General features: G+C 41.6%; 1 protein-coding gene and 3 non-coding genes across 4 annotated transcripts; all 4 read left to right on the top strand.

Annotated features, from left to right (window-relative positions):
* The first annotated feature begins 23 nt into the window (after positions 1-23).
* Positions 24-23893, top strand: WDR43 (WD repeat domain 43). The gene is made up of 18 exons (XM_038133046.1): positions 24-308; positions 4651-4785; positions 7139-7260; positions 11132-11252; positions 12395-12534; positions 13021-13123; positions 14164-14228; positions 14602-14770; positions 15273-15359; positions 17487-17618; positions 18050-18187; positions 18986-19072; positions 20316-20347; positions 21142-21205; positions 22070-22183; positions 22612-22681; positions 23302-23357; positions 23454-23893. Exons 1-18 carry the CDS (start codon positions 114-116, stop codon positions 23571-23573), a joined length of 1950 nt encoding a protein of 649 aa, XP_037988974.1. The 5' UTR covers positions 24-113; the 3' UTR covers positions 23574-23893.
* Positions 7654-7731, top strand: LOC119699972. Its single transcript, XR_005256619.1, has one exon. It is a non-coding gene; the product is annotated as a small nucleolar RNA SNORD53/SNORD92 (small nucleolar RNA).
* On the top strand, positions 12636-12719 carry LOC119699973. Its single transcript, XR_005256620.1, has one exon. It is a non-coding gene; the product is annotated as a small nucleolar RNA SNORD53/SNORD92 (small nucleolar RNA).
* LOC119699971 lies at positions 16516-16594 on the top strand. Its single transcript, XR_005256618.1, has one exon. It is a non-coding gene; the product is annotated as a small nucleolar RNA SNORD53/SNORD92 (small nucleolar RNA).
* Positions 23894-25128: the final 1235 nt, after the last annotated feature.

The raw sequence follows: 25128 nt of genomic DNA, 5'->3' as shown, positions 1-25128 counted from the left end.
TGACGCCGTACGGCGTCATCGGGGCGTGCGGCGCAGGCGCGCGGGGCGAGCACGCGGGCGGTGCATGCGCCGCGCGGGGCGGGCCGGGCAGAGGCGAGGGGAGCGCGCGCGCCATGGCGGCCCCTCCGTGCGCCTTCTCCCCCAGCGGGTGCCGCTTGTTCGCCTCGGCCGGGCCCGATGGGCGGCTGCGCGTGTGGGACACGGCCGGCAGCCGCCTGCAGCACGAGTACGTGCCCTCCGCCCACCTCAGCGCCGCCTGTACGTGCCTGGCCTGGGCCCCGGCGGGTGCGCGGCAGCCCCCCAGCAAGGTGCGTGAGGGGAGGGGAGCGGGGAGGCTGCGGGGGGTGGGGGGCGGCCAGGCGTGAGGAGTGGGATGGGGATGGCGGAGACCCGAGCAGCCCTGACGCGTGGCCGCGGCCCGCTCGGCTTCACCCCGCCCTCCCGGCGCCATGTGGCCGGGCGGGCCGGGGAGCGGGGTGAGGGTCCCGGGAGCTCCGCGGGGCTCGGGCGCCGTCCCGTCCCATCCCCCTGGGGCCCCGAGGTTCGGGGGGTGTCCCACGTGTGTCGCGCCCTGGGATGGGGGGCGCGGGGGGAGCCGCTCCCCCTCCCAGGATTGCGCCGCTGATGGTAAATTTCACGTGTCGGTGGGGGAGGCGGCGCTGGAGGCTTTGGGTTTGTGGATTTTTAAAACAAAAATTCGGCAGAAGCACTGACTGTTAAAAATTATTTGTCTCTCGCATTATCTGCGTGGAAGGAGCCTTCCTTGAAGGAGCGAGGTATGTTAATTGATGGCACGTCTTGCCGTAATTGAAAAGGCGGTGCTGCAGAGCGGGTCAGCTGCTGTGCACCCCCTTAGTTCCCTCTCCGCTAAAGGCAGTATATCTCCACGCTTCCTTACCCTTGGAAGTACTCCCGTGCAAGCTGCTACACTGTCTATGATTCATCTTCCTGAGTCCAGGAATCCTGCAAGAAGGTGTTCAGTAGTTTTATTCACAGCGTGCATCAGGAGTGCTTGGATGTTCTCCACCTTGGATCAAGTTTTAGTTAACGTCACCTCCTCAGGTGAACACTGAACCTGAAAATATCTGGAGTATGTACTGGAGTACCGTCTTCTTTATGTTGAAGAAATTCTTTAGCTGGAATATATAATTTCCTAAGGAAAAAAGAATGCAAAACCTGCATAAAGTACGTGAATTCCACCCCCTTTATCATAAGAAGTAAGGGTGGTTTTTAAAGTGTGTTTCGGTATACGTGTTTGAAATGCTATTCAAGCTGTTTCAAAATGCTTAAAACGCAGATGATCCACCCAAAGGAAGGCAATATTGTTTTGCTCAGTTGAGCAGCTTAGTCCCTGAACTTTGAAAACTCCCAGGACATGCGGAGAACGAAGTAGAAAGAGTCAGTTTTAGGTGGCCTGAACCTGTTCCTTTGTCGTGGAACTTTAAAGTAAAAATCGTTCATGAGTTGCAAAGCTGTAGAGGTTCATTGCTCTTAAGTTCGCTGAAACTGGCAAATGAAAATGGGGTTGATCTGTCCTGTATGAAATAAAACTAAACTAGACACTACTCTGCTATGGTGCCATAAGTCAGACACAGGAAGTTTCTGAAGGGCTTTTAAAACTTTTTTTAAAAATAACCTTTTCTAGAGACATGCTCCTAAGCCCCACAGGTCTTTGAATTTAACCTGATTTAAGGTTACATGAAGGTAACCTTAGGCACCTCTCAGTGCTTTCTAGTTATTCCAGTAGTTTGAATCCTGTCCCCTGCTTGAAAGCTAGTCCGTTGTAAAGTGGAGCTGGGAAACATACTGTTCCTTACAATAATTGTGCCTTAAAAGCTTTAAAAGTAATTCGTTTTTTTCCTCAGACTGAGTTGTAGAACTAAAACTGGCATAGTTATGCCACAACCATTTTATTAAATGTGTTTTTTCTGGTGTTACTTGGTCTTTTGTTCCTGAAGAGTTGACATCTGTCTAGGCAGTTTTAGTATCAGGTGGTCAGGGGTAGAGCTCTGCCAGTAGGTAGCTATAAATGGTGTTTGGCCAAATTACACTTAAACTCGGTATGTTTTGGACTGCTGCCACGTTAGTGGAGGCCATGTGCTACAGGGGAATATTAGCACTCACGTTTTGAACTGCAGGCTCTGGAACTGCTGATGCAGGGGTGGCTTTACTGGGATGCTCCCTGCCCACGTGCTTCCAGTGTCAGTGCTTCCTGTGTGCAGCGTTCATCACCTCCTGCTCCGTGGGGGGGTCTTGTGCAAGAGCACGCCTCTGACATTCAAAACACCTTCTTCCACTGTCTGCCTGACAAGCTGCACCTGCTCTGTCACTGTCTAGTCTGTTAAATTTCTCCCCATTTCAGTGTTCTAAGTGCTTTATTTCACATGTGAGGAGCAGATTTCTGTTTAGAAAGTCTCAGTGACTTATCAAGTCAAGGAAGAACATTGTGGAAAAATGTGTGCACAGTTCCTTTTCAAGTAACTTCTTTTAACCATCTCTTTTTAATTAAAGCATTGTGCTTTTTCAGGCTAAGTTGAAGGATTTCTAAATTAGCTTGAGTTTCCATAAATATGAAAAAGAAATCAAATGACAAGGAAGCTGATATTTATCCTGTCCTGTCCATGACAGCAGGATGTCTTCTCCTTAGCACCCTGATCCTCAAGTGAATCCCACATGGATGTTAAGTGCAGTTGTCATTCACGCTGTGTACTAATTTAATGTGGGATAGGGAAGTTTGATTTTTTTTTTTAAGTTCCTAAAGTTGTTTTTTTTTTTCAAATCATCTCAAATGTTAACAGGTGTCTGAATTTTCCGCTGGCATTTCTTCAGGCAGAACTTTCTGACAAAGTGCTCCACTCATATTGCTGATAACGGGTGGTCAGTAAAGAAATGCATGTGGAAAAAAAAACTGGAGAAACCTTCACTGCCCCTTGCTTTCTCCTGACTCTGGAAATAACTCTCTACTTGAGGGAATTCCATTGTGCTTTTGAATTGTTCCAAGGAAATTTGCTATAGCAAACTGAAATGCAGGTTGAAAAAAAATTCATTGAAAGAATTATTCACGGGAAGAGAATGAAGTCTGTTATTAAGTTTGGTTTTGCTTTGCAGCAGGGGTGTGTGGGGTAATTGGTAAAACTACTTAAAAAGATGAAAAAGTACCAGAAAACACAGAAGTTGTACTTGCATCTCCGTGGCTTTTGTCTTTGCATGTCAGACTGCAGTTTCAATTGATTGCCATTAGTTTCTCAGCATCTGTTTTTTAATATTTTATAAATACTTTTCTTTCTGAGCAAAGATAAAACCTAAACAAATACTCGCAAAAAACCCTAATTGTAATCTCTTTTCTCAATAGTCTGCTTTTGATGTAAAAGTTATCTTTACAGCAATTTTGTATTTTTTGGCCTAAAGCAAAACACTTGTCTTTGCAGAAGGTGTTAGCTCTGTTAAATACAGAAGGAATAGAAAATCCTGCTTCAAAGAACCAAAATATTTATCCTTCAATATCAAACCTAATATCTTACTTGTGGTGTAAATTACCACATCCTGATTGTCATATTTCTGGACCTGAGTAGAAATTATTTGTCTTCACTGTGTCATGTTTGTTGTAAAACAGATTAGCTGCAGCACATGGAACTTCAGCAGAGCTGGTTGCTCACATTTTATCGGTCTCCTTGGGCTTCTTCAGGCGGCTTGTCTGTTAAAATAGATCTGTTGTGTAGAGGAAGCATTAGCATGTGTGTAATTTTTAAATTGGACAGAATTCTTTGCTGTGATGTAACAAATGTAAGGAGACTTACCAAGGTCCAGTTTAAAAACTGATCAGTGGCATTAGTGATTTTTTTTTTCTTTTCATGTCCTTGAACAGTTTATTTTCTTTTTTTATGTGTATGTGTGCAATTAGTGCTTAACCCAGTGAGAATCAATATGACGACTTCTTCTGCCCTCTTTATTTTAGTTTCACGTGTTTAAGAACCAGTTTTATTCCCTCTTCTCTTCCTAGCGATCTGCATTCTCAAATTTTTGTTTAAGGTAGACAAAGTGCAGTCCCTCCTTGAGGTGGCTGATAGTGCTTGCAGAGCAAGAGTGTGAAGACTTTGAATTGCCTGATCATCTGAGGACCTCTGGTGCAGACAACAGGACTTGGGCAGAGCACTTTCCTTTGAATCCCAGTCACTTCCCTCTGTGGAATGGGATAGAACTTTCTTTTTAAGCAGCATTATGAATGCTTCAGATTTGCAAGACTCTTTTGATTACCTTTTGAGAAAAAATAAATTGATCATGATCAAGCGTTTCCATTTTGTGGATGAAGTATTCTGAATGTGTTAATCTTCTGCCTCTGGGACGGGAGTTTTGTAAAAAACTTAAATGTGTTTTTTTTTCCCCACATGCATGTGGTTGGGATGGCAGCAAAATGGCCTATACCAAGTGTTTCCAGGTGACTCATAGCAAGTTTGTTACCCTTTTTCATGGAGGTACAAGATGAATTTCTAGCATTGTGTACACTTTAGTGTTCATTTTCTGTCTTAATGGTGTTTGTGCTGGCTGTCTGGATCTCAAATTTCTCTTAAGGTTTTTCTTCCCTCTGCTTTAACACTGAGATTAGCCAGTCAGACTGATTTATCTCACAGTTTCTCTCTTTTGGTTTTCCAGGATGGCCCCCAGAGGAAAAAACGGAAGTCTGAAGTTGGAGAAGTGGACAAGCAGTTAGATATCCTGGCTATTGGTACAGCAGTTGGTAGCATTTTGTTGTACAGCACAGTAAAAGGAGAATTACAGAGCAAGCTAGTAAGTAATGCAGTCTTCATCACATGCTACCAAACACTGATGGTTTCAGTCAGTTTAGGCCAAAAAATCTTGGTTTCTAAGTTAGTGCAACATCTTTAAGACTGTCCATGGATTTGCTACTTTCCATTAAAAATAACAGTAATGATGAAATTCCTCACTGGAGAGTTAAATCCTTGGTGGGACTGTCATACCCTCGGTTCCTGCATGGCATTGTGGGAGGGAAGGGCAGAGAACTCATCAAGGCTTGGGAAGGTGTTACACTGGTGGACTCTTCTGTAACTCTTGAGCTCTCTCAGCACATGATCTTTTTTGAATGATACACAGTGACTTTAATTTTGCCTTTCCAAACTCCCAGGCACCATTTTAGTTGTGGGTTGCATAACAAGCAAAATAAATCCATATGAATGGCTGTGCAATACTTTTGAGATACTTGGCTATACTTTTTCTTCTAAACTCAAAGTTGTAGGTAGGGTGATAAACATACATGAATTTAGAGAAAGCAGTAATTTCTGAGAATTATGATGCATGCAAGTGACAGTAACTAATGAGTATCAACTCCATTATATGGAAAAATTGTTTGAAAAGTGTAGTTGTAGTGTGTTTGAAAACACTCTTTTTCCATAGAAGACAGCAGGTTTTATGAGTACTTTGCTTTCTACATATAGGTTGAATTAAAGGATTATTCCTGTTAAAATAAGAGATCTTACTTTTAGCTGTCTTTACTGAACAGAATATCTTGCTGCAGTGTAGTTAGTCTTGCTCAAAGCTCATTTGCATCAATACCTTTGGGAGTAATCTGAGCAGGTTGTTACAATCCAAATAGTGAAATAGGCTCCATTAAATATTTTCATAAATAATTGGAGGCTATATTTGAAGCTGCAGAGATTTTGGTTGTTAAGAGAAATGATACTGCTTAAGGGGTCTTCTGATGATAGTCTCCTCCTGAATGCTAATACAAAGGCTGCTCACCTCTGAGTGCCCTTAAGGAAGGAGGCACTTAGATGACTTCAGCAAGAAACCTGTGGCTATTCTTTCCTTTGAGCAGATTTCATACGGTTAGCCTTGTTTGCCTGTGTGTATAAAAACAGCATGCAAAAAAATTTTTTTTTGGGAGGGATCTACAAAATTGGTCTCCTGTCTGGTAGCATCCCACCCTGAAACTGAGGGGAGCATGCAGGTATGTAGGTGCTTGTGGTCAAAATGACAGAAGGCACAGGCTCCACAATCTACAAGGTTGTATCAGTGAATTCTACACTTGGCATGGAAATTGGTGTCTTCTAATATAAATGCACAGCAGTGGATTTTGAATAGGAGGAGGGCAAAAGAGAAGACGGAGAGAAAGAAAGGAATGAAGAAAGAAAAGTCACCAGTCCTGGCTCCAGCATCAAACCAGCTGATGGGGTGTCCAGTGTCTTGGGGCATCCGTCGCTCAAGCTTTGTGGGAGCATTTTTGATAGACAAGTTCTGCCCACCCTGGAGCAGAGTTTGTCACTTTCTATGTGAATTATTTACCATGTGCAATTTGCTCTAGACCTTTCTGGAAATGGGCTGGAGGGCTGTGGAGGGGTCTTTGGTGGTCTTGATCCCCCCCTGCTGGGGGTGCCTTTTGTCATCAGTCCAGGCCCACTTCTGGAGTCTTTCCTGTGCTTGTGCTGTGCTGACCACCAGAAGCCAGAACTAGGATGGACCAGGAAAGTGCTGCCCTACCTTTGCATGGTCCCCACCTCCAGCCACGTCCTGTTCTTTCCCACAGTGTGTTCTTACCAGCAGTCCTTGGTTGGTTCCCTGGCTCCCTGGCTGTCAGTGTTTGAGACATACACATCAGACTATCTGCTGGGCTTCTACAAGGCCCTGCACAGGACAGCCCTGGGAGTCACACCGTGCACCTGAGGGCATGGTCCTAATGCTTCTTGAACTCAGGCAGGCTTGAGGCTGTGACCACTTCCTTGGGGAGCCTGTGTCCTGTGGGTGAAGAACTTTTTCATAATATCCACCCTAACTCCCCTCCTCCCAATGCAGCTTCTTGCCATTCCCTTTGGTTCTGTCACTGTCCACCAGACAGGGGAGATCAGTGCCTGTCCCTCTGCTTCCCTGTGTGAGGAAACTGTAGACAACGTCTCCTCTTCTCTAGGCTGTATAAGCCAAACCAAAATACTTACGTGTATGTACCAAAATGTGAAATATCTTTATTTATGTAACTGTCATGTATGTTCTTTGAAACCACACACACTCTTAAAGATGCCAGTGATTGGAGTTTAGATCTCTAAAGAGCACCTTGTTCACATTGTTGGTGTGGGGAAGACTCAGTTGTCAAGACTACTCCAGTGAGTTGACCCTGTGTTACCTTTTGTAGGATGGTGGTCATGACAGTAGAGTAAACTGTGTGAGATGGCATCAAGACAACTGCTGCTTGTATAGCTGTTCAGATGACAAACACATTGTGGAATGGAACACACAGACCTGCAAAGTAAAGTGGTGAGTAGTGCTGCTTTTCACTTGAATTTTTTTACACTTGTTTTTAGGTGTTTTCTCCCTTGCAGGTTTTGGAAATGCTGCACTTTGCTTTCCAGGCTTCATGCCCACAAGGTGACCGTTGGTTGTTATTTTTCTGAGATCAGAAGTGGTTTTATTAAGGAATGAAAGCATAGTTGTCATAGTTAGGTATCTTCCTCTGTGTATTGGAACGGCTAGATGAAACTGTTCCGAGAGGGATTTGGATCCCTCCATGCTAACTTTTAGTGAGACTGAAAGACAAAGTCCCTCTACATGCTGAAAAATCTAAATGATGGGAAAAAATCCTTGAGTAGATACTGGAAGATCTCGTTCCCGTAGAACCTGCTGCATGCACCCAGCTTTCCTCAAAGGGCCTTGCTGTGATGATAACCCACTTGGTTTCGCTTGCTGCTGATGTGCAGTGGGGACACTTCCACTTGGCTGTCTGAGCAGGCTGCTACTGTTAAAAGTACCTTTGAGCAAAATTGTGCTTAGTGCAGAGTAACAAAATGTCTGGTGTAGACAGTTATCTTCTTCTGTAATAAAGTCAAATTGTTCTTAAACTTTAGAGAAGAAACAAAGATTTCTATTAACAGTCCTGGTTACCTTCCTTCAATAAAAGCCTACTGATGGCCCACGGATCCTTCTCTTGATGTTGTTTCTTTTTTTTGTGATGTTTTCCACTGTTGCAGTGCTCCTGGTTTTATTAAGTTTGGCATGGGCCCTGCAGGCAGCCCATCATCATTTTCCTCTTTGGTATCCCTAGGAAAGAAGTGCATCCTTAGGTTGTATGATGTTGAGACCCTGTGTAAAGCAGCAGAAGATGGCTTTAAAATCTCCCTGTAGCCTTCTCTATCAGAATTGAACATGCCCAGTTCCCTCACCTTTCCCTCTTGCCTTGTGCTCTAGTCCCTGAGGTGCCTTTGTGGCCCTCCACTGGATTTACTGCACCATGTCAGTGACTTTTTGTTCTGTCCCACTGAATGCAGTGCTCAGGTGCAGTTTTGAGAGTTGCACAAAGCAGAGGAGTGCCATTCCTTGGGGGACTGACAGCACTCTGGCTAGTGCAGATCATACAGATCATGCACAGCTGAGCTCATTGCTACAAGGACTCTGTGCTTGCTCCTGCTCAGCTTTCCTGTGAGGACTGCAAGTCTCTTTTCTTCAAAGCGACTTTCTGGCTATTTGTCCCCAGTTTGCAGGACTTTGTTTTCATCTTCAGGTCTGGGATTCTGACTGCTGCCTGTTTCCTCTCAGGCCTGCTGAGATGCCCCTGAGTAGCAGCCCTGTCCTCCAGGATATCAACTGCTCTCTCTAATTTGGGATGGAGTGTGAAGTTGTTAAGTGTGCATTCTGTCCTGTTCTGAGATCATTAATGGAGACCAGGGCAGTTATGGAGGACATTAAGCAGTATAGGGATGTCCTTAGAGGCAGTAACACCAGTGACTGGCCACCAGCTGGACTTCTTACCAGTGATCACAACTGTTTGAACTCAGTGATTCAGCCTGATCCTGCTCTCCTTAGAGACCATCCATTCTGGCTATACCTCTCCAATTTGGCTGCAAGGATATGCAAGACCTTGACTTCAGCAACGCTTTTGACAACTTAAATGTGCCTCTGCTCATCAACCAATGCAATTGTCTCATTAAGGCAGTCGGGTTGGTTAGACATGATTTGCCATTTGTAATTCTATGCTGGATGTGCCCAGAAACTTTTTTTGACCTTTCAGTGCCTGGAAATAGTTTCTAGGTGGATTTCTTGTATAACCTTCACTCTTGTTTCCTGGATTATTCTGTGCATTTATATTCTTTCCGTGTTTCAAAGGAATGTTCCATGCATTTGTGCTACACTTTTCTGTGGAGAAACCCCTCTTCTTTTCGCCTTCCTGGCACATCATTGCTGACGTGCCTTCCTAAAGGTCCTTGTCTTGCAGGGCATCCCACTGTTCTGTGAATCCAGTGAGATCAAAGCTCTGAAGCTGCCCATGGACATCTCCTTCACCTTGTTTGTATCCCACAGTGTGTGTGTTCATGTACAAGTACTGGAGATGGCTCCCAGCCATGCTGCTTTCTCAGGAAAAGGAAGAGGTTTTGCTGTTATTCTTCTTGTATGTTTCCCTCTGCCCTGCCCCATACCAGGGACCATGGAGTGGGGCGACTGTGGTTATGAAATATAGTTTGAAGCATTGCGTTCTTTAATTTTAAAGATGGCAACAGAAGATAATTTCCAGAGTGTATAGATAGAAAGTACATGAGCAGTGTAACATCATGGTTTTTACCTGAAAATTTTCTGTGGTAATGTTATGAGTCGTACCTAAGGTAACTCAATTTGGAAGGAGTAGAAGAAATCAGTTCTCCTAAAGTTTTGCCTACCAGAAGGAGCAAATTATCCCCATCAATTGCTCACACCCAATGTACACATGAGAGTGCCTGCATTCCTTAACTCCTGTCAGGACCTGTAAATAAATATTTGTGTGACCCACAGAAAAATCAGGATGGTTGCTCCTGGGGTATTAATTTTTTTAAATTTTATTTGCAGGCTTCTAGACATGTTTCTGTAGAGGTATGGACTGCTAGGATGGGAATTGAAACCATGTGGCTTTAGGTTTAACTTACTTAACTACTGTAGGAATACTCCATAGGGCCATTTCAGGAGGTGTGTGCAGCACACATGAAACCTCTGGCAGAGGGACAAGCTGTTGGGGAAGAGAGAGTCGCTGAAGAGGCAAGACAAGGTGTTGTAGAGAGGTAGACTGAAACATTCTGGATGATTTATTGTCACTCTGTAGCTTTTTCATGTCTTAAATACTCTTGACTATTTAGAGGTATTCTGGACATGTCCTTTATGAGATCCTGTTTAAAACTCTTGCCTGTAAAAATAATATAAAGAGTATCCAAAATGCAAACTAAGGTGTTTTTGCTGTACTTTTTATTCTGAAGTCTAGTTGAGACTCATCTTTTTCGTACATTTAAAAATACCTTCTTGGTTTACGTTAATAAATGGTTTAAATTCTTAAGTCATGATCTTGTCTTCAGAAGAGAATACAGAATCTTGTCATACTCTCTGTAAAGTGCATTGTTGTCCTCATTTGTGGGCTGTAAAATTTTCTGCTTCTATCAAAAGTGATACAGTTAATGATCCCTGTTTTAGAAAACTGAAGAGATATTGCTTGGGCATGTGAATGTTATTTAGAAATATTTCCAGGAAGGCTGTTTACAATCAAAATGTGGTGTGTTGCAGGCTGCTTCCTATCTGTAAATGATTTGTGTTAATGCTTTCCTTGCAGTTTTGTCCTGTGAGAAACACGTAATATCAATATTTTTTTAAAGCACATTCAGGCTTTTCAGGACAGCATCTTTATTTTTGTATTTTTTAAGTAGTGCTTTGAACCATAGACCATTAAGGTGAAGTTATTGTCAGTGACTTCAGAGACTTGGGAGGAGGGCCAGTAACTAAATAGGCTTTGAAACACTGAATTTTAGTGTTGAGAAGACTTTTTTGCATGGGTGGGTGAATAGAGAAATCTTGAAAATGGTGTGGCTCTTCTTGCCCTAATTTCAAAAGTACAAAACTTTGAGAAGGAATTCAGAACAGAATAAGCAAGTATTAAAAAAGAAGACAGCAGCTCAGTATTGAATAACTTCATATTTTTGAGTTGTGTTTTTTTGTGAACTAATTTGAAGGCAAAGTGCAGAAGCAGAATAGCTTTCACTTCTTGACTACTTAAATCACTGTTTTTCAAATTTTACCCTAAATTTTCCATCATGATAGTGTTGAGATTATCCTAACGAATACTGTTTTTTCTGTTTCTCCATCTTTCTCCTTTTGTACAAAAACTCCATGCAAATTCTAGTAAGTGGAAAGGCGACAATAGCAGTGTCACCTGTCTATGCATCAGTCCAGATGGAAAAATGCTGCTGTCAGCTGGTAGAACTATAAAACTGTGGGACTTGGAGACCAAAGAAGTCTACAGAGTAAGTACCTCTGTTTAACTCGATGCAAAAAAAGCCCTTGATTGGTGACACTACCTACCTAGTGTTTCCTGATCAGACATCTAAAACATTTCACTGTGTGTGAGGATACAATTAGCAGTTTCGAGATTGCTGGACATTTTTGCTATGATGGTACCCTAAACTGTGGTTTCCACTTGCTGAGAATTGAATGAGGACATTAAATTTTTGTTTCTGAGCATGCTGCCAGCATCCTCTCTCAAGGCTGTAGGAGAAAGATGGATGCTGTCCTTTTTAACTGTGTCCCTGTCTGATACCCTTCTGTCAGGAGAACTCCATTCACTGCCGTATCAGTTACTGCTGGCATGGGTTTTAACATGAGACCCTCCACAAAGCCTTCAAGTTTCCTTGCTATACTTCATGTAACTGATGGCATTATCAGTTTTGCTGTTGAAACAGTTGGAAGGCATAGGAGCAACTCCTTATTGTTCCTTGAGCAGGGCTCAGACATTGAGCAAATGGCCATGCTTTAGCTGATCCGTGAATGCTGCCGTGTTCTCTTGCCTGCTAGCAGACAGGACAGGGATAGTCTCTGAATCTCCTGTCAGGTGAGTGTGTACACATGTGCTGTTACTTTGGGCTTGCTGGCACATGGCAGCTACCATGTATGTCTGCATTCTATGGTGACCAAAACCACTATTTGCAAAAGTAGATTGAAGAGCCAATTTTTGTGGGGCCCTTGGGGGTGGTGTGTTGCCCAAATTTAGTGTCAGCACACGTGTGTCTGTTGTTTAAGTTGAGAATGCAGTTGAATCTAGTTCCATTGGAAAGGTTGAAGTGTAGAGCTGGGGGGGCAGAGGGGAGTGCTTTGTGACAGTAACAGCAGTACAGGTGGATGTAATTTCTTTTGCATGGATTTAATCCCGCTGAATTTGCCTTTGATTCCCCATTTAAGTTTTAAAATGTTGATAAATATCAGGCAGGTCAGAAAAAGCTTCCTTGACATACAAAAATGCAAGGAAACTGATCACTAGTTAAAAACCACTGAGCTGTCCTTGTTGATTTAGTAATGCTTGAATCTTTCCTAATGTTTGTTAACTAATGTTTTGATTTTTGCCATATGACTGCTTACACAATCATGGAAAGATCCTGTTTTTTTCTCTTAGCATTTCACAGGCCATGCTACATCAGTGTCATCATTAATGTTTACCACAGTAAAACCTACAAATGAAAGCAAACCCTTTGATGGAATTACAGGACTTTATTTCTTGTCTGGAGCTATACACGACCGATTATTGAGTGTGTGGTATGTAAGCTTTTCATAATCTGTGACTGATCTGTTTTGAGCACAGAGTCATCAAGTGATTGTGATTAAACAAGGTAAAGCAGAAGGGGCACTCTGGAAAAATGCAGTGATGATCTCTTTATTGGTGGTTTCGATTCACTGATTGTTGAGTGAAGACGAGATTTTCCTTGGCTGTGTCTGAGCATGCTTCCAGTTGCCATTTGTATCACCAATGTGTGCCAGAACATACTGTGTAAAAAACTTCCTTGTTCTTTGCACTTCTTGTAAGGCTTATGCAGTTTTCTTGCTCAGTTTCTCTTGGGAGTTACTTTGCTGTTAGAAATCAGAACATTTTCTAAGCTGAACACTGAAATGTCAGCGTGATGCTTTTGGATATCGGAGATACCACCACATTTACTAGTGATTCATAGGCTTTTTAATGCTTGTCTGGTGCAGAGAATGCTGTTTGTGCTGTGGTAAATAATGTGTGATTTTTGTGTCTTCCAGGCAGATCAGATCAGATAGGAAAGAAAAGAATGCTGTGATGTCTTTTACAGTAACAGATGAACCAACTTTTGTGGACCTGACTGTATCAGAAGTAAAAGAAGAGGTAGGAGCAATAGTTTGTAAGCAAATATATTCAGCAATTTTCACTTACCACATCCTTTTCCTTTCAAGGATGTAAAGAAAGAGGCTTGGTTTGTATCTGGGTTCTGTTATGCAGAGATGAGATCCAAATGCCAATTCATGGGTGTAATGTTATTTATTACAGGTGCATTTATAAAGCTGGTAGTTTGAAATGATCATTTTCAAAGCTACAAAATACAAATTCAGTGGGTTTTTTTCAGAAATTTTGTTCATGATGGCAGAAATGTCAGTTATTTCCTATTTAGAACAAGTTAGTAATTAAAATGGTTGTTAGAACTTGGCAGCAAAGAAAAACACAAAATAAATTGTTTCTGAAAATCTGGTTTGGGTATGGTCCTGTTTTTTTCTGATTTCAAGTGTTTTTGGCAGTGTAACTGCATTTGGAATTAAGTAGCCTTGAATGAGTTAAAGTAGCAGTGTGCATTTGCCAAGTCTCTCAGTTTTAACGGCACAAGTCTTTCAAAGTGGTTGCCTTTTGAAAAATGTGTGAATGTGAAACACGCTCACAAACTGTTGCCATAATTAAAATGTTTTTCTCCTGCTGCCTTTAAATTCCATTTCTCAGAGCAGTGTTTCATGCTATATTTTTCTAATATTTCCAGTTCCCTCTTCCTGCATGTATTGGAGAGTATTCAGTAACGTTCCCCTGTCATTTAGTTTCTCAGAGGAGTCATCTCAGTTTCTTTCCTCTAAGCATATTCACAGAGTCAGTACCTTTGCAGAGCTGTGCCTCTAGACATGTCTGCTACTGTGCAAACTGTTTAACTCAGTGCATATTACTAGTGATAAAGTACAGTTGTGAGTTACTTTATTAATCTTCTAACACTTGCACTGAATGTTCCTGAGTGATTATGTCTTTGATCTTCTTTTCAGATTTAGTGTAATGTTCTTAAATACTGAAAAAGTTCAAATTGTAGCTATACAGCTGTCTCTTGATGTGCTGAACTTCCAGGAGGGTTTTTCTTTGATCTAATGAAACTCTCTTACTGTGCCTTCTTTCAGCCTGTGAAGTTAGCAGTTGTGTGCAGAGATGGGCAGTTGCATTTATTTGAACATATCTTGAATGGGTAAGTTAGGATTCACCTGGAGGGTGTCTTTGGGAAAGGTCTGGTGTTACTGCAAGGCAAAGCTCAGTTTTTTTATGCTGCTGCCTTTAAGCTCTTGTAAATGCTCGTGAACCAGGTTCCAGCTGCTTCTTTGTCTTGGGTTACTGGGCACGTTTTTGAAGAACGCACTCGTTGGGAACTGTATTGCACTTTGCTGTTATGTGTGGCTTTAACCAGATTTTGTGTGTCTGTGCCTCATAATAGCCATCTGTAAAAGGTGTAAAATGGCTGAGTTTGCTGAGGACCTGCTAATGAAAGATGATTAGATGTGCAAGATATTGAAGTGTTCAAGCTAAGCATCTTGAAATTTTTAATGTCTTTTTTTTTTTTCCAGTTATTGCAAAAAACCCTTAACATCAAACTGTACTATTCAGATAGCAACACCTGGGGATGGAGACTCCACACCGAAACCAGTCCCTATTCTAGCAGCTGCATTTTGCACAGACAAACAGTCTCTGCTGCTGGTATATGGAAACGCCTTACAGCCCATCATAGAGAAAGTGGTATGTAAAACTTAACAGAGAGGGTTTGCATTCTGTAATATGGACTGCGTGCTGCTTCCAGTTGGAGAAATTTTGGGGCTTATTATTTTTATTTTTACTGTTTTGAAATGATGTAACAATACAAAACATATTCCTTGCCTTTTTTTTGGAGCTGTGACTGTTGCCCCCGAGCTGTTTGGAAAGGCAGTTTGTATTCTTCCATTTTTTTCAGCTGGAGTACAGCTTGATGTCATTGCTGACTGTTTCTTGCCATTTCAGCTCTTGCTGAGTTAGACCATTGAAACTGGTTTTAATACAATTCCAGTTTACCTGTGTAAATGTCCTTGGAGAATATAGAGATATGGTAGCAAAAGGCAGGTATGCAAAGGAGCTGCTATTCTAGAGTGAAAAAAACATCCATTCTAATTTATACCATTGGAATTTGTTCTCAGCTTTCAGTAGCATAATGAATCACAGGTGTGAGTGTCAAATATATTAACTGGTTTTGTTCCTGTCCTCCTAGTCTTTGAACACCAGTGAATCCCACATATGTTTGGTACGGGACATCCAGAAAGTGTTGTCACTTAAAACAGATGCTGCTGTAACAAAGGTGAGCTTTTTTAAAGTGTGGTTTTGTTGCTTCTCTTGTTTTCCTTCTGAAACAAAGTGGGTAATATTCACTGCGCTCTTAAAATGAGATTGGACTTCTGGATGGACCTGTTCAGAGCTGCAGAGGTAGCTATAGATGTCCATAGCACTCAGGCAGGTGTGGGCAAAGAGATCTTCATGGTTCCTGTGTGTCCTGGCATGTGTGAGAGCACACAGTGGCCCTCTTGTAACTCAGCAGATCTGCCTGAGAGACAGGGCTGATTGGTGGGGTTTTTCTGCCTAAGATCAGTCCTTCCCTTGGAGTCTGTTGGTTTGTACAACCTCTTTGATCCTGATGGTTTGGAGTGAAGGTGGGATGATTTTGTTTTAGAGTCTAAAAGAAATGTAGTGGAACCTTATTGCGGTGATCTTTAGGGCAGTCAGGACTTAGTGAAGGGAAGGAGAGATCTTTATTTTAGAAGGCTGGTTTATTATGATGTATATTATATTAAAAAAGACCACACTATTACTATAATATAAAGAATAGAGAGAATTATTAAAAGACAAAACAAGAATAGAAAGGAATAAATAATAAAATTCTGTAACTCCTCAAGAATCTGAGAACTACTACTTTCTTGATTAGTCACCAAGTAAAAACATTCCACATTGACTAATCAAGAAAGCACATACTGCATTCTACAGTAACAAATAATAAATTGTTTACCCTTAAAGCTGAGGCCCTCTCAGCTTCTCAGGAGAAGAAAATCCTAACAAAGGGATTTTCATAAAATATCATACCTACAGAACCTTAACGGGCAAGTCCTTTTTGCTCTTTCTTGCTGTGGCCTTCACGTGTTCCTGCTCACAGGGACCTGGGAATGTGAGCTTGGCACTTGCATGGCAGCAGTGTCCACTGGAGCGCTTGGCACTGTGTTCTCTCATGCAGGATCCCCTGGGTGTTTAGAGACAGGCTGTATCATTGTGCATATTTAAGGCCTGGAAGATTTGAAATGCTTGGAATATCAGTGAAGTGAGCAGGTAGAGCTGTTTCTGACCCTTCAGTTATCTCCTGGATCTGGTGCTCCATCAGCCAGGCAGGGTTTTGTGCTGATTGCTCAGTCCTGGAGCTGGTGGGTAGCAGGGCTGAACTGCAGGGGCAGGTGCAGGGCCTCTGTGGCATGCAGTGATGATACCCATCTTGGTTTCGCTTCTTGCTGAATTCCAGTGAAGACGCATCTCTCTTGGCTGTCTGAGCATGCCGTGTGGGGAGAAGGTTAGTGATGAGTGAGGTGAGCTAATGGGATAGTATTTTATCACCACTGGTGTTCTATGATAAAATTCTTGATGCAGAAAATCAACTTTGTGGAAATTGGAAGTGCTTTGCTCAGTGTAGTAGATCAGACTTTTATCACTTCAAAAAAAAGGCCTGGATAGAAGTGCTGTGGTTTAAAGAAGTGTTCTGGAAATAGCAGAAAATGCATTTTTGATATTCTGGAAGTGGCATACTGCCTTACATTCTTTGTGAGTCATGGGAGCATTTGCTTGTTAAATACAAAATTCCATCTCCTTTGTGTTCATTGAAGATGATACCTTAGCTTGTTTGGGATAAACTAAGGTGTCTCTTTTTGTCACCGTGATCACAGCCTAATTCAGACAGCTGAGTTCTGTGTTTGAGCAATCCCTAGAAGAGTTGGGATTGAAGGCAATAGTGACTACCTTTTGCTGTTAAATTGTGTTGCTTTTCTTGATCAGTTTTTGCATTCCAGTGGATGCTGAATTAATCTGCATGTGGTTTTATGGAGTTGAATGTTAGCACAGGTGGTATCTATTGCCAGCAAAACATCCAAGTATTTGTTGTTTGATACAACCAGTTCTGTGAATTTTACAGCAAAAGCTTGTAAGAAAAGTGGTTCACAGGTAATTCCAAAAAGACCATTGCTTTAGTTAATTATGAAAACTGTCTGTTCCTTGAGGTTATTAATTATCTTAAATATGTTGGATTTGCCTAATATTTATGTCAAGAAAATGGGTTGTGTCAGGCTGGTTTTACCATATGTGTGAGAGTTGCATAATAAAATCTGTATTTTGAATGGGAAGAAAGCTCAAGATGCTTGCAGTTCATGCAAATGTGGTTCTCTCTGGTTACCAGGTAAAGACACCTGTGGTGAACTCGGACGCCAAAGTTCTAGTACCTGGCATTCCAGGACATAGTACAGCTGTCAAAACTCCAGCCTTGGGAAAGGAGAAAAAGAAAAACAAGAGGAAACCAGGAGAGACAGAGGTAAAAGGCTTCTTATTTCAAACTCAGCAAGACTGGAGAAACTAGCATAATAAATTATCATTATACCTTCTTTAGGTGAACCTGGATTTGCTTTGTTTGCTGTGGAAGAAATGTTAATGTTACCATCTTTATGTATGAAAGAGACTTCCCCCTTCTCAAAACATTTTGCCTGTGGTTTTGCCAGGTTGTTGCAGAACTTTGTCACACACTTGTTTCTGCCTTTGCCAAGATAGATTCATGCTTTTCAGCCAAAACTTCATCTGCCTTTGTTTTCTCATGCTACCTTCTGTCAGTGCAATTAAAAAAAATACACAAAATTTGTGTTCTTCTCCAGCAGAACTAGTGGGGATACTCTAAGTTAGGTACTTTGCTTTCAGCTGACATTTGTGACAAACCACTCTGACACAGCACTGCCTAATTTCCTTCTGCAGGAGAGCATTGAGGAGCGCCTTGGGGCATTGGATATTGATGTGAGCAAAGTCAAAACTCCTGGTGGCCTTCCCCAAACAGACAGCTTTGCTGTGCTGCTGGTTCAGGGCTTGGAAAGCAACGATGCAGAAATCTTAAATGTAAGTCTTGCAAGCTCAGTGTGTGCTGTTGAATCTGTGCACTGGGACTGGTGGGGAGCCTCCCTGAAAGCAGGGAAGGCTGAACAGTTCAGAACCTGGTGTCTCTCCCAGCTGCTTTTGCTGGTTTGCTGCTCAAGGCAGGGCTATTATGAATTGGTGTTGCTTTTCTGTTCTTACCTGCCTTGCTTTCTGAGTCAGTCCCTGATCTTTGAGGCACTTTGTTTATGATAAATTTGTTACGTTACAGTTCAGATGTTTTACAAGTGGTGCTACCATGTTCCCTTTAGCTTGGACTGGAGCATAATCTGTGCTTCGTCTCCTGAGGGTACATTTTTCAGGCAGGTACTGTTTGAAAAATGAATTGATGACAAGTTTCACTTAAAAAGCTTATCTTTGCATTTGGACACGATAGTACCGGGGCAGGGAACTGTTAAGAATTTGATGCTGAATAGAAATTTCTTGTCACAGATGCTGGTGAAAGGCATTTATTTATGGAAGCCACAAAACATCAAGGGAGATTTTCATGTGCCTGTAATGCATCATTGTTAACATGGGGCAGGTGGACTAGAGGCAATGCTAGATTGTTTTAGATGGTTTATTAAGTGCCTTTACTCTGTTAATTGTACCTGACTTGGAAAATGAAACTCCTTTTCATAACAAATCTTTTGCTCATATCCTCAGCATACAAAAGTAGTGGAGTAGGAAGAGAGATACAGGCAGGAATTTTTGATTTTGCTGGTTGCCCATACAGGTATTAAGGCTGAATTATTCTTTGATCATATTTTTTCATTTTAACAGAAAGTGCTTAACACAAGGAAAGAAAATATAGTAAAGAACACAGTAGCCAGAATGCCTATACATGCTGTCATTCCGCTGCTGCACGAGGTAAGAGAGCCTGCACTTCTTGTATTGTCATACAAGCCACATGTGATTTGCCTTCTAGCTACTAAAATCCAGGATATGTCTCTTTATTTTTGAAATTGGTTTGATGCTGTAAGAGGACTGAAATGTTTCTTAATTTATCCCTGATATTCTTCTTATGTTTTCTGGCTGAAACTTAGCCAATGGACCAAGTGTCACTATCAAAGCTAGGAAGAGCATTAGATCATGTATTACTATCTTAAATGATTATATGGGAAAAGATAGGGAAAAGATTAAGCAAAAGCTTGTTTAAGCCACAGCAAACAATCACCATTACGTTTTCTTTTCAACTACTAACATGGACAATAATTTGAAGCATCAGAAAATCCATTTTGCTGTACTTAAACTTTGATCATCACTTACTAGTAATTTTAAAAGGGGTTTGGCCTCTGAACTGCTTATTCAGTGATATTAAATAAACTCTTTATTTGGACAGAAATACTTTAACGATTAGCCTTGACTGGACATTACTTTTTTAAACCAAACATTGCTTAGTAGCTCTTGTTATGTGAATGATGTTCTATTGCATAAGTTAATGGTTCAACTTCTTCTTTAATTTCTATTTCAATGTACTGACCATAAATAAGATTAAATTTTTTTAGTGGTACTGATCTTAACTGAATTATGCAGATAGCCTGATGCTGAATGTTTGGTCTTACAGCACCTCCTTAGGCTTATGTTAATGAGATGCTGTGTTTCTTCCCTGGGACATTTGTCAGGGAATCTAAGGGCAAATGCTACATCTCAGTGGATGGTCAGACCTTTGTGTAACTGTCTTCTCCCAAGCTTGAGATTTGTTGTGTGAAATGGCCATTACCTGATACTTTCTTCACTTGTTTCCCCAACTTGTCCACCCTGTAACAACTGCTCTACTAAGCAGATGAACAGAGATGAAAAGTAAGAGGTTTCCTCCTACTTATTCCTGCCAGGTTTTAAGCTTCAGTGGTTATTTTGCATGTTTAAAGTTCCAGCTTGCTTGTAATACTGAACTCAGCTTCTGCAAGTTACCAGCCTGTGTAGAGGGTGGTAGAGCCAGCAGTGTAATTTTCTGGAGCCTGGCAGTGGTTAGTCCTAGCATACTTCAAATGCCTGGAGAACTTTCTGCCCCAGTATTGGGCCTGTCAAATGATCTCTTGTTGGGGTTTTAAACTCATCATGTTTGTTACTTATTGCTGACTGGTTTTTTTTGGTTTTTTTGTCATTTTAGCTTACAAAGAGATTGCAAGGCAACCCATACAGGTAAGGGACACCTCAGCTACAGTTCAATTCACCTAAAACTTCTCACATATGTGTGCTATGGTCCCTCCTACCATGTGTGTGGTAGATTTTCATAGTAACTGCAATTAAACTGCAGCATCTGGAGGTAAAAACTCACCTCGTTGAAGGTGAAAAGAGGAACTTGAACACTTGGTTAGGGTGGCTGAAGTGAAATTAAAATGGAAAAGGATACCTGAAATAAGCATGTAACCCTGAGAATGTAACTGAAGGCCCCAAATGTTTACATTATGGACCGGATTAATAAATAAAATAACTCTCAGGTGTAGAGCTTGTTTAATTATCAAATGTATTTAGACATCTCTTCATGTGGTGTTTAATAACAGAACCAGCTTCTCCCCCTCTATCTTATGTTGCCATAAGGACAGCTTTGTTGAGATGGGCTGTGCTGAGTTGTGGAGGTTAGGTTGGTTTGGGTTTGAGTTTATTTTTTCTAAATATAAATTCCTTCATTGTAGGTGGAGAAGAAGGTAGCATGCTTTGATCTTTCATTTATTTAGACCATCCATAAAAGATTTCAGGAGCACAGACCCCTGAGCTTGCCTAGTTTCATCCCTCACTGAAATGTCTGTTCCTTTCCTAACAAATAACTTGAATACCACATGAGGATAGCCCAACTTTACATTTCCATCTGCAGAGAACATTTATCTTGCTCTCTAATAAAGAGGAGCTTTATATAGAACTATTTAGCATCTAGGATGTGAAATTGATGTCTCTCAGGCAGTATCTCTTGGATATAATTTATTTCTCTTTTCCAGTGCCTCACTAATGGTTCGATGGCTGAAGTCTGTTTTTACCGTACATGCATCCTACCTTTCCACAGTAAGTATTTCTCATTCATACTTAAGTAAAACTACATTTAAATGCTTAAATAAACATATTTTCTTTCTTCAAGAATCTATCTCCTGCTCGCTGCATATGGCAGTGCCTAAATCAATGTATAGAGAGCTATGCTTACAGCACTTTTGCTGAACCTACTGCACATTGCTGATAAATTGTTTGTCTCAGTCATTCCTGACATAATTATAGCTATCCCAAAGTCAGACTAAGATAAGTTATGTCACACCTGTGAGAGGGAGCAAAATTACTGCCAAAGAGTAATCTAGCCCGTGTCACTAGATCTTACAGAACTAAGTTTTCTTTGTTCTTGTATTGCTCATATTGAGGCTGTCTTGGGCATGGCCAGATTTATAGGGTAAGGGTGTGCCAAAGCTGGCAGGGTAGGAGGTAATGCTGTAGCTTCTGGATTGAAGTCCAGCCTTGCCTTACAAGTGATGGATGCAGCACTCTTGCTGGGTTAAGAGAAAGACCTTTGGGCAGTGTCAGTTCTTTCTGCCATTTGTTATAGCATTGCTGAGCAGCAGAACTTGCACCCAGTGCTGAGGCTGCATTGGGACACCAATGTATGTTCACAGCTTTCTGAGCAGTGCTTCACCCCTGCGTGTGGCAGAGACTGGAAAGGAAAAGGAGGCTAAGAACTGCCATGCTTTAAAAGTAGATGATACTTCTAAACCTGGCTGAGTGTTAATTGATCAGGCTGCAGGTTCCTCAGCTCTCCCTTCTGTCTAGAATAATGTAAGCAAGTGTTGCTTGCTCCAAATATACAAAAGTAGTTAAAAAAAACCAAAAACATTTGGGATATGTTTGTTAACAGCTTCATTTTTTTTTTCATCCGTCTCTTCCAAGTTGCCAGACCTTATTCCTCAGCTGGGAATGTTGTACCAGTTGATGGAAAGCAGAGTAAAAACTTTGCAAAAGCTTTCCCGTCTGCATGGAAGACTCTTTATTCTTGTCACCCAGGTGAGCTCCAACTACATAACATGGGATGTGCAGGGGTGTTGTTTGACTTCCTGTTGGGATTGTATCTGATGTGATGTGTCCTGGGCACTTTAATGCAGCTGCTGTTCAGGGATGCTGGTAACTAACGCTCAGGGCAGGCCATTGACTGTCCTGTCAGTCCCACTGGGACTGTTTTGTCCTGTCAAATGTGTCTGCTCTCCCATAGAATTTTAAAGAGGAGTAAATAGGAGGCACTGGGCCACTTTGGACCAGATGCCTCTCTGACTTTAGTTTGTCATTTGTACTTTTTTGGCTGTTAAACAGCACTGTAAGTGAATTAATGTGTGCTACCCTTAATGTAGATTTCATTTACATTGTTAGGAGTTTTGTTGTCTTTTAAGGTTGAAATGTATTATTTAATTTAAGGCTAATCTGCAAATTCCATTTAGGTTGCAGCATCACAAACAGTACAGGATGTACCTGAGGTTAATCAGACTGCAAAGCTGGTCTATGAGGACGGTAAGTGTTGTATGCTAAGTGTTGTATGTATTTCATCTCCTGAATTCACATGACAGCCTACACTTGATGGCAGTTCATCATGCACCTGTGCTTATCTGCCTGTGTACAGTCTGCAGATAGAGGGGTTTTGTGAGATGTCCATGGCAGGAAAATCAGTGATTAATGATGTAGACATCTTGTAGTTACTCCTTCCTTGCCTTCCTTTTATTTCCTTTAATTCCCTCCCAGCCTTGCTTTACAAATGAAGAAATCAGCGAATTGGAAATCCAGTGTGCTTCTTAAACTTACCTGGCAACATAAAATTTCTAGTGTTAACCTGCCCGTGTGTTAAGGTAGATACAGTGAAGGCACTGCTGTGTTTGAGTCAGTGTAGGGGGTGTCCATGTGTGTGAGTGCATACTTCCAGTTTGGCTTTTTTCCTCTGCATCTTCACCCTGTGTACTGGTAACGGAAGTGACCTGGTCGTAACTAATGTTGGTCACCTCATCTCCAGGTAGAATCAGTTTTGGTATGGAAATAGCACAGTTTGAAGACTTGGCAGCACGTGGGACTGGACTTTGTTTGTTCAATGACATTTTAAAGCCTGTTCCCCAGACTGAGAGATTGTTTTCTTTTTGCAGACTCCTCGGAGGAGGAAGGGTCAGATGATGAGATGATTGCAGATAAAGACTCTGACGTAAGTGGAGTTGGACCAGATCTTCTCCCATTTGCTTGTAGCAGAAATGGTGTGACTGACAAAGGTTCAAACATTTCTGTTTTATTTTTCCCCCAGGAAAACTGGGATGAAGATGAAGAAAAAGAGGAGCAATCTGATGAACAAGACATGACTGTTGAAAAGGAAGTCAATGGTGATTCTGATTTGGAGCCGGAAAATGAAAGTGAAGAAGAGTAACGGCACGAAAGAGTAATTTTAGCGGTTTGAACAAGTGGGCCACCAAGCTCTTGGATTCTGGATCCTGTTGCTGAAAGATGCTGTATTTGCATATCAGGAGTGCAGAGCATTGCACAGCCTGTGTGCAGAGGCACCTGTGGGGCACTGCATTTCTGAATCCAGAATGTTTTACCGTGCCAGCCTTCTCTCGCCCTCCTTCCCTGCGCTTACTTAGAGAAACATTTCCTCCACCTCCTGGTCAGATTATGCCTGTCATGTGGACATGCATTTGTATCTCAAGTGAAATAAATCTGCCACCGCTGTTTGTGTGGGAAACTTGGTTCAGCTTTACATTGAATTTGTTTCAAATATTCAAGGATCAAAACCAACTGGTCTATACCTTCTTTCCATGCTTCAGTTAACAATAGCAAGTGGGCATCCTTCTGATTTTTTTTTTAAAAAAAAAGAAACTGAAAAAAGAAAAAAAAAAAGATATTTTTGTAATATTTAAATTCTGTCCTGAAATTCTTTTCTTCCCCCCTTTCATTGGCTTAGCCATACTTTGGCAATATGTAAATGCCAACTTGACTTAAAAATGGATTTTTCCTTTTTTTTAACAAATTTGAACTCAAGACTTTTATATGTATAAATCAATGACTTTTCTTGTGCTTTAAAAGGACATTAGAACTATCACTGGCTCCTAATTTTGTTTTAATGGAGGCTGTATATAAGTTTAATGCTAACCCAGAGGCCAGACCATGTTGAGTTGGGTGGGGAGAGGGGAGTGGCACAGGGAAAGGAGAAGGTGAATGCTTGTGAATACATAGCACAGAGCTATACCTTTCTTATGGATTTTTAATCTCTCAGTGGCAGAACAAGGACAGCTATTTGCTCAGCTAACGGAAGCTGAAGTGGTGCAAACATGTTTTTAAGAGCAAAACAAGGTAAAGGTTTGAGCCATTCACCACTATAATGTACAATAATATATTTGTCTATAAATGGAGCTGTTGCAACTAAACACCACCCTCTTTGTAAAGTGAATAAATATACATCTCTTTTACCAAATACCTGTCCTGTGGTGTTTGTTGAGAGAGACCTTAGGTAGCTTCAGGTGGTGGTTAAAGATGAAATGCTGCTTGTAGAAAGCAGATTTCTAGTGGAGGAGGAAGGCAGCCTAAAAGGTTATGATGTTCTGCAAAGCATCTGTTGTTACAAACTTCTTGTCTCCCTCCCTTTTAGTCATATCCATTGATTTGTCCACAGCTTGCATTGGGGTTGTAGTGCTGTCTGGAGTGCAGGGCACTGTGTCATGGACAAGGCTGGAAGAGACATTCTTGGGTTTGGAGAGCTGGAAGTAGAGGGGCAGCAGGTGGAAGCTTCCACAGTCTTCAGAGGGTTTTAACTGACAGCAAATCAGTCCTACTACTGTACACAGCTGGGCTTTACTTGTTTTCAGTTCTGAGATGCTGTGAAAATTAAGTGCCAACACTTGTACATTGTCTGTACTCCAGCCCCCAAAGGAGGCTGAACTGGTGTGTCAGTTTTTAAGGCAGTCCTGCTGTCACTGTGTGCAGGC

The sequence above is a fragment of the Motacilla alba genome, chromosome 3, assembly GCF_015832195.1.
Source record: "Motacilla alba alba isolate MOTALB_02 chromosome 3, Motacilla_alba_V1.0_pri, whole genome shotgun sequence".
Taxonomy (NCBI): Eukaryota; Metazoa; Chordata; class Aves; order Passeriformes; family Motacillidae; genus Motacilla; species Motacilla alba.
Note: the sequence above shows the minus strand (reverse complement) of the source record. Positions and strands in the feature narration are given on the sequence as shown.